This window comes from Oryza sativa, chromosome 12, assembly GCF_034140825.1.
Source record: "Oryza sativa Japonica Group chromosome 12, ASM3414082v1".
Classification (NCBI taxonomy): Eukaryota; Viridiplantae; Streptophyta; class Magnoliopsida; order Poales; family Poaceae; genus Oryza; species Oryza sativa.
In genome coordinates, this window is record NC_089046.1 from 26,781,298 (window position 1) to 26,794,236 (window position 12,939).

The 12,939-nt window shown below is 39.9% G+C and overlaps 1 protein-coding gene and 1 long non-coding RNA gene across 5 annotated transcripts; one reads left to right on the plus strand and one right to left on the minus strand.

The window, feature by feature from the left end:
• Nucleotides 1-7,149: 7,149 nt before the first annotated feature.
• LOC112937500 (uncharacterized) lies at nucleotides 7,150-11,635 on the minus strand. Of its 4 annotated transcripts, XR_010738485.1 has the most exons (4): nucleotides 11,316-11,635; nucleotides 11,128-11,240; nucleotides 8,042-9,006; nucleotides 7,216-7,539 (listed from the first exon to the last, which is right to left on the minus strand). It is a non-coding gene; the product is annotated as an uncharacterized lncRNA (long non-coding RNA). The 4 variants fall into 4 exon arrangements; XR_003240151.2 differs by lacking the exon at nucleotides 8,042-9,006 and having other exon boundaries at nucleotides 7,150-7,539; XR_003240150.2 differs by lacking the exon at nucleotides 8,042-9,006 and having other exon boundaries at nucleotides 7,150-7,549.
• LOC4352786 (wall-associated receptor kinase 2) lies at nucleotides 8,057-11,107 on the plus strand. Its single transcript, XM_015764032.3, has 3 exons — nucleotides 8,057-9,014; nucleotides 9,383-9,565; nucleotides 9,760-11,107. Exons 1-3 carry the CDS (start codon nucleotides 8,057-8,059, stop codon nucleotides 10,932-10,934), a joined length of 2,316 nt encoding a protein of 771 aa, XP_015619518.1. The 3' UTR covers nucleotides 10,935-11,107.
• Nucleotides 11,636-12,939: the final 1,304 nt, after the last annotated feature.

Below are 12,939 nucleotides of genomic sequence, written 5' to 3' on the forward strand. Positions count from 1 at the left end.
AAAGAGTACTTTTTTTAATGTGTGGAGGAAATATGCTTCCAAGTCCCAACCTAAACCTTCAAACGCACCCTTAACATAAATTTTACTCCTGTGATCCACTCCACCTCTCATTTTTTTCTCCCAACCCCCCTCAATCTATGACTTTGTTTTCATGCACTATGCACCACGCCACTAGCTGACCTCCCCTACTTCTCCTCGATAGCACCACCGACGTCCCCTACTCTTTGGCTGTGTTTAGATCCATAGTTTGGATCCAAACTTCAGTCCTTTTCCATCACATCAACCTGTCATACACACACAACTTTTCAATCACATCATCTCTAATTTCAACCAAAATCCAAACTTTGCGCTGAACTAAACACAGCCTTTATCGTTGTGGCCGTCTCATCCTCCTTGTTGTCAGAGACCACCACATCATCGAGCATCGCCGCCTTTTCTTCTCTTAGGGCTTGTTTAGTTTCCAAAAACATCACATTGAATCTTTGGACACATGCATGGAGTATTAAATATAGATAAAAACAAAAACTAATCGCATAGTTAGGGGGGAAATTGCGAGACGAATCTTTTGAGTCTAATTAGTCCATGATTAGCCATAAGTGCTACAGTAACCAACATGTCATAATGACGGATTAATTAGGCTCAAAAGATTCGTCTCGTGGTTTCCAGACGAGTCATAAAATTAGTTTTTTTATTAGTGTCCGAAAAACCCTTCCGACATCCGGTCAAACGTCCGATGTGACACCTAAAAAAATTCATTTCGGGAACTAAACAGGGACGCCCACGAGCTTGCCGACGGCGATCAGTTTTGCTCGGACTCGTTGTCATGCTTATTATGTCGCCTCAAGTTCGCTATTGCTACGCCATCGAGCTTGTTGGATCCAGTGGCAGATCGAGTGTTTGATGATAGCAGGGACGAGGAATACTGGTTCAGATCGGACAACAACTGATGACCGACATAGCAGGGGGCGAGGAGCTTGGCGGGATGGCGACAACCTTATACTCCTCCGTTCCTCGTCTCTGTCCTGATAATCCACTTATTCTGACAATTAATCTGGTTTGCACCGGCCTATCGTAGATCTATTAGACATATATATGGTGCGACGGGGCGTTACACAATACAGTAAGTTTTACTCCCTCCGTCCTAAAAAAAAGACAAACCCTAGGTTTTTGTGTTCAACTTTGACGGTCCGTTTTATATGAAATTTTTTTATAATTCATATTTTCATTGTTGTTAGATGATAAAACATGATTAATATTTTATGCGTGACTTGTATTTTTAATTTTTTTTATAATTTTTTCAAATAAGACAGATGGTCAAACGTTGGATACGAAAAACAGGGTTTGTCTTTTTTTGAGACGGAGGGAGTACATGTTAGAAGTGAGGTAGGCGTGCCTTGCAGAAGGCAAAGGGAGCCATGTGAAGCCAGTGGCAAAGATGAGCTGGCAGCCACGGTCCGACTTGGAACGAAACGTGGCGACAAGTACGTTCCCTCGTTGTTCATGCCCTAATCAACTCGTACACTAATAGGGAACTCTGACGATCGTACTAATTCGTAAAGACACCTAATGATCGTGTCATTTCATTTGAGCAGCTGGTTACTGCTGTACGACTACTACCATGGAATGATTAGAGTCATTTCATTGAGCCGTTGGTGTCTGTGGATCTGCGATTTGTCCTACTGACGATGATTTTAACCCTCTCCAGCCGAATCTTGCACTGTTTCCTACAGTAAGTTGAGCCTGCCTGCACGGGCACTACAGTCTACTGCTCCTACAGTGCAGGGGAATCTGAAGAAAAATTTAATTGGCCGCACTACTCCTCAGACGGCTTTTCACTTCTTGCAGTTACAGATGAATTTTGGATCTAAACTTCAGTCTTTTCATCACATCAATCTGTCATACACACATAACTTTTTAACCACATCATCTTTAATTTTAATTAAAATCTAAACTTTACGCTAAAATAAACACAGCCTATAGAGGCCAACCTCTCTCTCTTCTCCCCCATCACTGCACGCGTCTGCGAGAAGCAAGAAGCAGAAGCTACTCCTACTACTGATCCGTAGCTGGAGGAGTAGATGGTGATGTCATGGCCATGGCCGCGTGCCTGCATGCATCGAGGAAGCCAGGGCTACTACTATTGTTACCAGCACCATGCAGTGCAAAGACCAGCATCCTGCGGATGATCAGCTACAGCGAGTACAGCCAGTAGCCATGGCCGCATGCAGTGAGCTACTACTCCAGCTAGCGAAGCAGAGAAATGGAGGAAAATTTACAGTAATCAAGGTCGTGGTGTCAGATGGTTCGGCCTATTGGAGAGATCAGCTGCTTCTCTCTGATCGATGGATCAGATCACTATACTGTGCTATAGCAACACTTTACAGGATAGGACACATCTATGTACAGATTCGTTATACTAGGATATATTCCATCCAGTAAAAGATTGTCATACTTTGGGACGGACGGAGTAGCATGTTGTGATCGTCGTGTTGCTCCTCCTAATCGTCGCCATCACGTCGATCGTCGCCGGCCGCCACAGAAAGCTGCTCGCACACATTTATGGTGGATGCAGGGCTACGCATAAGTCCTGAAGTAGGAGGACTCCGTAGGCGTAGTGTGGTGTTGATGCGATGAATCGATGACACAAGCCATGAACCCGGCACAACTTCTTCGTGCCAAATATGCCAATCCCAATGCATCCCATATGCCAAGATCGGTTACTTTTGTACCCAAGGGATTTCGGAATATTTTAACATAGGCGAAACGAGAAACGAGAAAGCTACTCCCTCCGTCACATAATATAATACTCCCTTCGTTTTAAAATGGTTGACACCGTTGACCGTTGACTTTTTAAGTACGTGTTTGACCGTTCGTCTTATTCAAAAAGTTTAAGTAATTATTTATTCTTTTCCTATCATTGGATTCATTGTTAAGTATAACTTTCATGTACACATATGGTTTTACATATTTCACAAATTTTTCTGAATAAGACGAACGGTCAAACATATGCTAAAAAGTCAATGGTGTCAAACATTTTGAAACGGAGGGAGTAGATTTTATGTTTTTGCTTGCACTGTTTGACCACTCGTCTTATTCAAAAAATTTGTGCAAATATAAAAAACGAAAAGTTATGCTTAAAGTACTTTGGATAATAAAGCAAGTCAAAAAAATAAATAATAATTTCAAATTTTTTTGAATAAGACGAGTAATTAAAGAGTGTAAACAAAAACTCAAAATTCCTTATATTATGGGATGGAGGGAGTAGGTACTAACACATGACTAATTATCTATAGATTACTAACTTCGTACTAAAATATAATAAATTTTCTATAAATTTGGATAGATGCTTGTCCATATTCATAGCTGGAAATGATTACATTTTGGGATCGAGAGAACATTATTGAAAAATATATTTACTCGACTTTTTAAACAACTTAAATTCTATATAGATTTTTTTTTTCATAAACACACCATTTAACAGTTTAAAAAGCATATGCTAATGAAAAACAATTAAGTTAAAGTTTAGAGTTGAAGAAAGAACATGATTTTATACTTTGGGATGGAATGAGTAATAATCTTTCTAAGCAATCACATTAAATTAAACAAACTTGCTTATATATGTTGCTTTTCAAATATAGCCACTTAAAGTTTTGAGTATTGATTTGACTTGTACTTAGCAAAAGAATGAAAAATAAGTTCCTGTTGATCTTTAAATTCCCGTGTTTTTATTGTGAAACCTGTAAATAAGGAATTTTTTCCCACTTTTCCTGTATGCTAATCCTTCATTCCGATGAGCGAATAGTTTCAATTTCTATAGTAATTTAAATACTCCATTTTCCTCTAAAAATCCTTCAATCCGAAGGAGCCTTTGCGACCTATTAACTCCACTGTAACAAGGGATGAAGGGAATATGATTGAGAAAAGTTCTACAGATTTGCTTTCTGTACCCCTTCCAAGAGAAAACAAACATGAACAGCTATATGTTTTTATTTCCTTTAAGAAGTCCCATGCACTCTCCCCTTTCTCTAGTATCTCTCTTCCACAAAATTAATTCCACCAAATTTCCTTTGTTTTGTTTCCATCCAAATGCTCAAAGTCAAGACTCCTAAACATTGAAACCATGTAGAAATATGAAGTGTGTAACATATTATTTATAAGTATTTTTTCTTTCTTGCTTGCAAATGATCGCTTAGTATGGTCTAGATGAGGGGACTTGGGACTGGGAGGAAGACATATGTGCAATTGTGACCTCTATTCCAGTTCACTGTAGTACAGCACCATTCGGGCCTATTTATGACGGCCCATGTAAGGCCCGGCACAAGTGCATCTTAAGCCCATATTCATCACTATTCTAATCTTTGGCTATTGGCTCTCTTGAGACATGTATAATTGCATTTATGTACTCAACGATATAGGTAATCACACCTATATATGCTCAATGACCGATATATAGATGAAGGCTGAAACAGGAATAAATTATCTGAATTTTACTTCTCAATAAAAGGTCATCAAAATTGGGTAACTTCTTTTCCTTCCTGTCACACATATAGATGGTTGGAGATTGGTCATGCATATATGATGAGCTTTGTTTATTTCCAAACAAAAAAAGTGCTTAATCTCAACCATTTCTTATTTTCTCCCAGAGGTTATAGACAACTATTTAGAGTGGTTCATCGATTAAGTTGGATTCCACTATGTGAGCCTGACAAACTATATCGGTGTGATTAAGCCGCTGCTCCACTTCGTGGCCGCTGCGCTTTGCACCAATAATTAAAAAGGAGCATCCGTGCAAGCCACATTCAAAAATTAGTCAACCATTACATACAATTTTAGCTGTTATTTTATTTGTAATTAAATAAATATTTCACGATTCATATTGCCCAGATTTTGCTACACAGAAAGTAACAATTTGAGCATAGATCATGTTCTTTGCATGGTAAACCTAATGGAAATATACGAAGAATTGTAGAAAGATCAACACATCACACATTGAGTTATCGTAAATCATTCTACAAACATGCTGTCAGGGTTATAGATACCATATACATAATAGTAGTCGACTAAATCTCGGCAGGACCCACTACATACCATGTCTTATACGAATACAACCTTCGGATATAGGAGGAGTTCCGCATAAGGAAGGATGAATAGGGTTCTACATGGAAACCACAAGGACTACTCGGATTGTATCCATATTAGTTTCTCTAGTTCTACTTGGACAAAAGGACATATGGGTATAAATACAAGACTCCATAGGAGGAGAGGGGACACGGAACAATAGATCAAGACACAAGATCAACATACAAGCCAACATACGCCAAGACAAGACGCCGGATATCGACTTCAGAGATAGACTAGCCAGTCCCCTATGGTGCCTACGGATACCGTCAGGAGAGATATAGCGCTAGCGCTGTCTCTGATCTCGCCGGATGCGGATTCGAGGAGGAAGGCTACCCTGTTGTCGACTACGAGTCAGACCTTCAGACCGCCATGTCGACAACAGTTAGATAGGCTACCCCAAATATTGTACTGGTGTGATTATGATGAACAAGAGCAACGACCGGCTTCGGCCAACAGGTTGTATACACATGCATAGCTAAACTTTATTGACAATGCCTAAAAAAAATACTCGATCCAAAGTGAAAATATTCATTTATAAAAAAGTGAAAATATTAGTTAAATGATAGTTGACAGTAAAATTTAGTCTTTTTTTTTAAAAAAAAAGACGAAGAAGAGAAGAAATAGGTGGCGATGGGTATCGTCCGGCTCTGCGACGGCACTGAGGTTCTGGAATTTCCTCTTTTTTTTTGTCTTTCTTTCCAACGGAAACTTCTTTGCTGTCTCTGAAATGGTGTGGTATAACATATTAAATAATTTCCAGAATTCTGTATCATTTTCTTTCCGAGGAATTTTTCGTATCTTCTCCGGACGGTACATATCGTCATGAACGTGCCGATTATAGACGGACAAATATATACAAGTAGTTGATTAAACATATATGAGTTGGTCTTATATAATTTAGTAAAAACAAAATTATTTGGAAGTAAGTACATATATTGTTGCAGTGATTGATTGAGAAGATTTGTTTTCTTCATAAAATCAGAGGCGGATACACGAACTCGCGTGCCCCATATCAGTGTGTTTAGATTAAGGGTTATATATTTTGCACATTGCAGTGTGCACAATTTTTTAAAGATCGATAGGGAGATGCAATTAAATCAAAGAAAACAACCAAACAACCACATTGTTTCTGTTCGGATGTTCTGGATAAATATGTGAGTTGGTCTAAATTCAGAAAGGGAAAATATATATTTGCATCAAGTTAAAAGAAAAAAAAAGGCAAAATTGGTTATATAGCATCGAAAGTTCACGCTTTTGGTTTTATAGCACCGAAAGTTACCGGTTCATTTTATAGCACCCAAAGTTCACCATGTTCCCATTTTTAACACTTCCGTCAATTCTCGATCGTTTTCCGTCCGTCTTGATCCAGCCACACACACGATATGACGTTTCTACCCCTCACAAGTACAAGTATAATGCATGTCAATGAGGGGTAGAAATGTCATATCATGTGTGTGGCTGGATCAATAACGATCAAGACGGACGGAAAAATTGACGGAAGTGCTAAAAATGGGAATAGGGTGAACTTTGGATGCTACTAAAGTGAACCGGTAACTTTCGGTGCTATAAAACCAAAAACGTGAACTTTCGATGCTATATAACCAATTTTGCCAAAAAAAAAATATGTACGGAATAGAAGTGAGTAGTGAATAGTGAGTAGTGAGAAGTGAATATATATTTGCTTCTGATCTTTGTTAGAAGTATACAAGTGAAGGGAAAAAAAATCAAAGGAAGATATTCATCACAGAAGTCATGCCCAACTTCAGAGTTCAGACTAATGTACTAGGACAGTAGCACAATGCAAAGTATAAGAATTTCATACAGCTTCAAATAGCTAGATGGATAACTTCTCTCTTCTTTTTCTTTTTTACTTTTCGAGATCAATTCATTCCTGACAAAATTTTTATTCTTCCATATGTTTGTTTGTTTGCTTGGATCAACTTGTTTTCTCATGATTTTTCATATAATAAATGATTGTATTAGAAAACTATCAAGAAACGATATACATAGTATCAATAAAACTATCACTTATTCAAACGATAACATATTTATGCATTATGAATCTATGGTGCTTCAGATCGAACAAATTGATCATACAAGGATCAGATCATGTTACAAAGATTAAGGCTTCATCATAACATTGTTAATATGAAAAGCTTAAACAGTTAGCACCCCCATCAAGTTCTGTTTGAATCCACAGTGGAGGTTTTACCTTAAAACATATCAACTTGCTGCAAGTAACTTGACACTTTCAGTTTGCTGCAGCTGATGCAATGCCTCTTTCAGAACACCCAACACATTCTGTAGCAGTTGTGCTTGCCACAGCTGATCCAAATTAACAATTCTCACACTATCACATTCAAAGATAGCAACATTGACCATGGATCGGTAGCGCAGGTTTGAATTGAATTTCTTCTCCTACATGTCACTGAAAAAATATTTAGTTCCTGCAACGAAACAAAAACGATGGAAATCTTTACAAAATAAACTGCTGATTTGCAATATATGATAAAGAATAAGAAGACCATTGACCAAACCAAGGGTTGCTTGTTGCATGATTTAATTCTTGACAAAACTGCATTTAAAAGTCAGATTCTTATTTGTCGAAAGCGCGTTTTTGTTTTCTTGGAAGAAGAGAGACGAATCCCTCAGTTTCAGATAGTTAAACCAAAACAAAATTGCATGAAAGTCACTGTACATGTTTGCTTACGCTGATCCCATATATATGAACATGCTTGGAAACATCTCTACATATAACTAAATCCAACTAGTATTATACTCCAAATTTGCATTGACTTGGGTGGCAAGAAATGACCAAGATAAACCAGTATTATCCTGTTGATTTAAGACTGAGCCTGTGAGGTATATATGCAATTTTAATATTCCCTAAAAAATAGGTATAAATATGCAGTTTTCATACCAGTACACTGAGTAAATGGCAAAGCCAGTGACCACAAAGCACCCAGCCATGCAAGAAGCATTAGTCCTTGCAATGAAGGTCATACCAAGCATCATCTTCCTCGCAGTGGCAGTGCAGGATGCAGCTTCTTCTGGGTACAGTCTGTCGTTGCCAGGATGCCCTGATAAGTGCGGAAATGTTTCCATCCCCTACCCTTTTGGCGTCGGCCCCAGCTGTGCTGCAACCAGCATCAGCAGCTACTTCAATCTCACCTGCAGCAACACCTTCAACCCACCACGGCCTATGGTTGGGGACTCTGAAGCACTCGTCGAGGTCACTGACATCTCACTGGAGCACGGCGAGATGCGGGTGCTCAGCCCTGTCTACTACATCTGCTTCACGGCAAATACCACGTTCACCAAGTTCACCGAAGGGTATGAGCTGAAGCACACACCCTTCCTCCCCTCCCCGTCGCGCAACCGCTTCACAGTCATCGGTTGCAACACCCTGGGGCTCATCGGTGGCTACAAGGGAACCGTGAGCCACTATGTGACTGGTTGCTACTCCTATTGTGAGAGCATCAACAGCACATCTGATGGGGCGCCATGTGCAGGGATGGGCTGCTGCGAGGCCGCCATACCGACTGACCTCACCGCCTGGGGGGCGATGTTTGAGATGAACCAGAGCAAGGTATGGAGCTTCAACCCGTGTTTCTATGCCATGGTCAGTGAGGTTGGGTGGTACAGCTTCCAGCAGAAGGACCTTGTTGGCCACCTTGGGTTCATAGATGACAGAGCTCAGAGGGGAGCACCTGTTGTGGCTGATTGGGCCATTAGGAATGGCTCATGCCCGGAAGAGGGGAAAGGCATACCTGGTGATTATGCGTGCATCAGCGCAAACAGCTACTGCATGGACGCGAACAATGGTCCAGGGTACTTATGCCAGTGCTCCAAAGGGTATGAGGGCAACCCTTATCTTCTGAACGGCTGCCAAGGTTAGGTTCATACTTAAACTGGTAGAATTCTATACCATGCACAGTGTTAATTCAGGTAGAGTTTGTAAGCTATACTTCTACAAAATCATATGAACATTCATCAATAGACAGCAATTCTACATGGTTTCCACCATAATTCAGCATGGGACTGGAAAAAGAAACAGTCAGCTTCATTTGTGGGGTAGATTTTTAATTACAAAGTGAAAAGGTCATTTTGGAACAAGTATTGAAAGGGGAGTTATAGCATTCTTAAGTAAATTGGCTGGTTGACTTTAGCTTACCTATGATAACGAAATTAATATAGATTATATAGTTCATACAAATTTGGTCTGAATTTTATGAATGGATGTTTTTGTTGCTATCTTCAGACGTGGATGAGTGCGCATTGCGTAAGCAAGATCCCAAGTATGAGGATATGTATCCATGCAGAAAAGGAATCTGCCACAACACACCAGGAGGATACTTATGCAAATGCAAGTTAGGGAAAAGATCTGATGGTACAAATTATGGATGCCGGCCTCTGCGCACTACAGCCGAGAAAGTGGTTATTGGTAAGGTCACATCTGCAGATTTTACTTCTGTTTCACCTACATTAGGATGTTCTTCTACTCAAAGTAACACTAATACTATGGCAAGAAGAATACTAATTTTGAACACTACCTAGAATTGTCAATAAAAAATAAATTTAAGAAGTTAGTAGCAGAAAATTATTAGTATCAATATTCTGACAGAGATAATTTTAAAGGCACCAGTGTTTCGGCCATTGCGCTAATGTCTTTGGCATGCGTGTTGGCCATGCAAGTACAAAGGAAAAGGCATAAGAAGGACAAAGATGAGTACTTCAAGCAAAATGGAGGTCTAAAGCTATATGATGAGATGAGATCAAGGAAGGTAGACACAATCCGCATACTCACTGAAAAAGATATAAAAAAGGCCACTGACAACTACAGTGAAGATCGAGTTCTTGGAATTGGAGGTCACGGAATGGTCTACAGAGGAATTTTGGATGACAACAAAGAGGTAGCCATAAAGAAGTCCAAAGTAATTAACGACGAATGGAGGGAAGAATTTGTCAATGAGATAATAATCTTGTCACAGATCAACCACAGAAACATTGTGAGGTTGATAGGATGTTGCCTGGATGTACATGTCCCCATGTTGGTCTATGAGTTTGTATCCAATGGGACCTTGTCTGAGTTCCTCCATGGCACTGATCGTAGATCATCAATCCCCTTGGACATTCGCCTGAAAATAGCCACACAATCAGCAGAAGCTCTAGCATACCTGCATTCATCAACGTCTCGCGCGATCCTTCATGGAGATTTCAAATCGGCCAATATTCTTTTGGACGATCAGCACAATGCAAAGGTTGCAGATTTTGGGGCATCAGCACTGAAGTCCATGAACGAAAGTGAGTTCATCATGTTTGTCCAAGGAACTTTGGGTTACCTTGACCCGGAGAGCTTCATTAGCCACCGTCTAACTGACAAAAGCGACGTCTACAGTTTTGGGGTGGTTCTGCTGGAGCTGATGACAAGAAAGAGGGCAATCTATGCCAATAGCATCAATGAAAAGGAATCATTGTCCTATTCTTTTCTCCTGATGTTTGATCAGAACATTCACCGGAATATGCTGGACAGAGAAATTATGGATAAAGAAACCATGGTTGTGCTCGAGAAACTTTCCATTCTTGCCGCCAACTGCCTGCGACCAAGAGGAGATGACCGGCCAACAATGAAGGAAGTTTTAGAGTGCCTACAGATGATAAGGAGACACCCAATGCACGGCGCTAGTGATCACAAAGGAGACAGCTATGCACATCACAACTATGAAGGATCGCCATCAATGGTTGTTCACTTGAATGAGACCATATACGAGAGCATTGAAACGTCCAGATTGGTTGATGATCTTGTGAGATGATGAAGAAGCTTGTACCAGCACGTTAATTCTTGTGTTGGCGAATGCCATAGTAAATACTACTTGGTTTAGCCAACTGCTGTAATTATTGTTTAAGCAATTTGTTCCTTGTTTGTGGCAATAATGATCTCTTCTATTCTGAATAAATATTCAATTGTATACAGCCAAGTTGATCAGATTTCAGAAGCAAAGTTACCTGAAAAATAAAATGCTTCGATTTGCTCCCCTTAGCCTGCAGCCACGATGCTTTGATCTTGTAAGATAATGAAGACGAATAACTAATCTTGGGGATCATGAATTGATGCCATTCTGAATAGAACGAATAAATAAATAAAAATATTCAGTTGTGCAGTCCGATTTGATTCAGAACTAGAGTAGAGTTACCTGATAACCTCGCCTGAGGTCGCAATGCTTTGGAGCTGGAGCGCCCCGTGTCCTCTCCCACCCCATGACGCGGCGGCGTCTCTTCCTCCCGCCGCCGATTCAAACTGCGACCGCCGCCACCAATCCCGACTGCCAAGAAATGCTAGTCCTCCGGCGATCTCCGCCGCCGCCACCTGAGGCACGCCACCGGACCCATGTCCGTGGCTTCGTCTTGGAAGGGCCGGACCGGGGGGCCGCTTTCCGCCGGCGGCGACTCCGCCTCTCCACGCCGCCGCGGTGTGTGGCCGGCGATGTGGGCGAGAGACTCCATTCCGTCACCCGAGCGGATTACGAGAATAGCCTGGGCGTATTCTAGTTTTCAAAACGTAATCTAATTTGACGCTTTCAACAGGCCCAACGAAAATGGGCCTCAATGACGAGCCATGGGCAATTTGGGGCCTCATCGGTTACTAACGGTTTATTTATTAGCGATAAAAATAATTTATACGAAAATTTTTATATACATGTATTCTTAGCGAATTAAAGTCAATAAAAAACTATGTTAAAATATTTTAAAATCATCTTCTAAATTGAATTTTAAAATATAAATTTGGCATAATTTGTCTTAATTCTTTTTAGGTGTTGTTCTTTTTTCTTGAAGATGAAGTTTTTTATGCAAAACGAGGTGGTATAAACGTATGATTGATTAAGTTTTAATTATTACAAACTTGAAAAATAGATTAATATAATATTTTAGAGCAACTTTCATATAGAAAATTTTCGCACAAAACGAACCGTTTAGCAGTTTAAAAAGTGTGCCACGAAAATCTTAATATTCATCCAGCCCTTGTTAGAGAAAAGAACGGGACCTTAGTACAACCGATGGGGCTCCTGAAGTTATCAAGACTTCTAAACTCCACGGTAGGACAATGTCAATGTGGAGTACTGGAGTCCAAGAGCCTCATCCGTTCCATCCTGAAAAGCAACTTCAAATCGGATCAGTTTAACAAACCCCATTGAGTAATTTTTGATTCAGTAAAACATTTTAACTTGCTGCAAATAGCTTTGAGTTCCCACTTCCAATTTGCTGCAGCTGATGCAAATGCCTCTCTCAGAACTTACCAGTGGTGGTTGCAACAATTCACCCAAATTATCAGTCAGATTATGCTTGCTGTAGCTGATTCCTATTTAACAATTCACACCTCCTACCTAAAATATGTGATTAGAGAGCACGTAGACTACTGCTACTGCTTGATTAGTTGCGACTATGCTAAATGTTCTAGAAAGGCATCACCTGTCCTCTCCCAGGATAAGTTACTTTTTGGTCCGTTTAAATTTCTAGAATTTTTATGGTTTTCTTCCTAATTAACTTCTTCAAACTGTGCTAGAACTATGTATTTGAGATGGCACTTCACACATCTCCCATCTGAGTGAGACATGTTTAACGCGGTTGGTTATGAGAGTTTCTGATTAAGTTCACATTGAAAACCACATCGATTCTCAACGTGATTCTAATAGAAAGGTTGCACTAATACTCCACATATTGTAAGCTTGTATTCTCGCCGTTACACAAAATGAAATCTAAATTTATGTATAAATACTAAGAAAAAAATTGAGAAGTAAAAATATATTAAACATACATTTT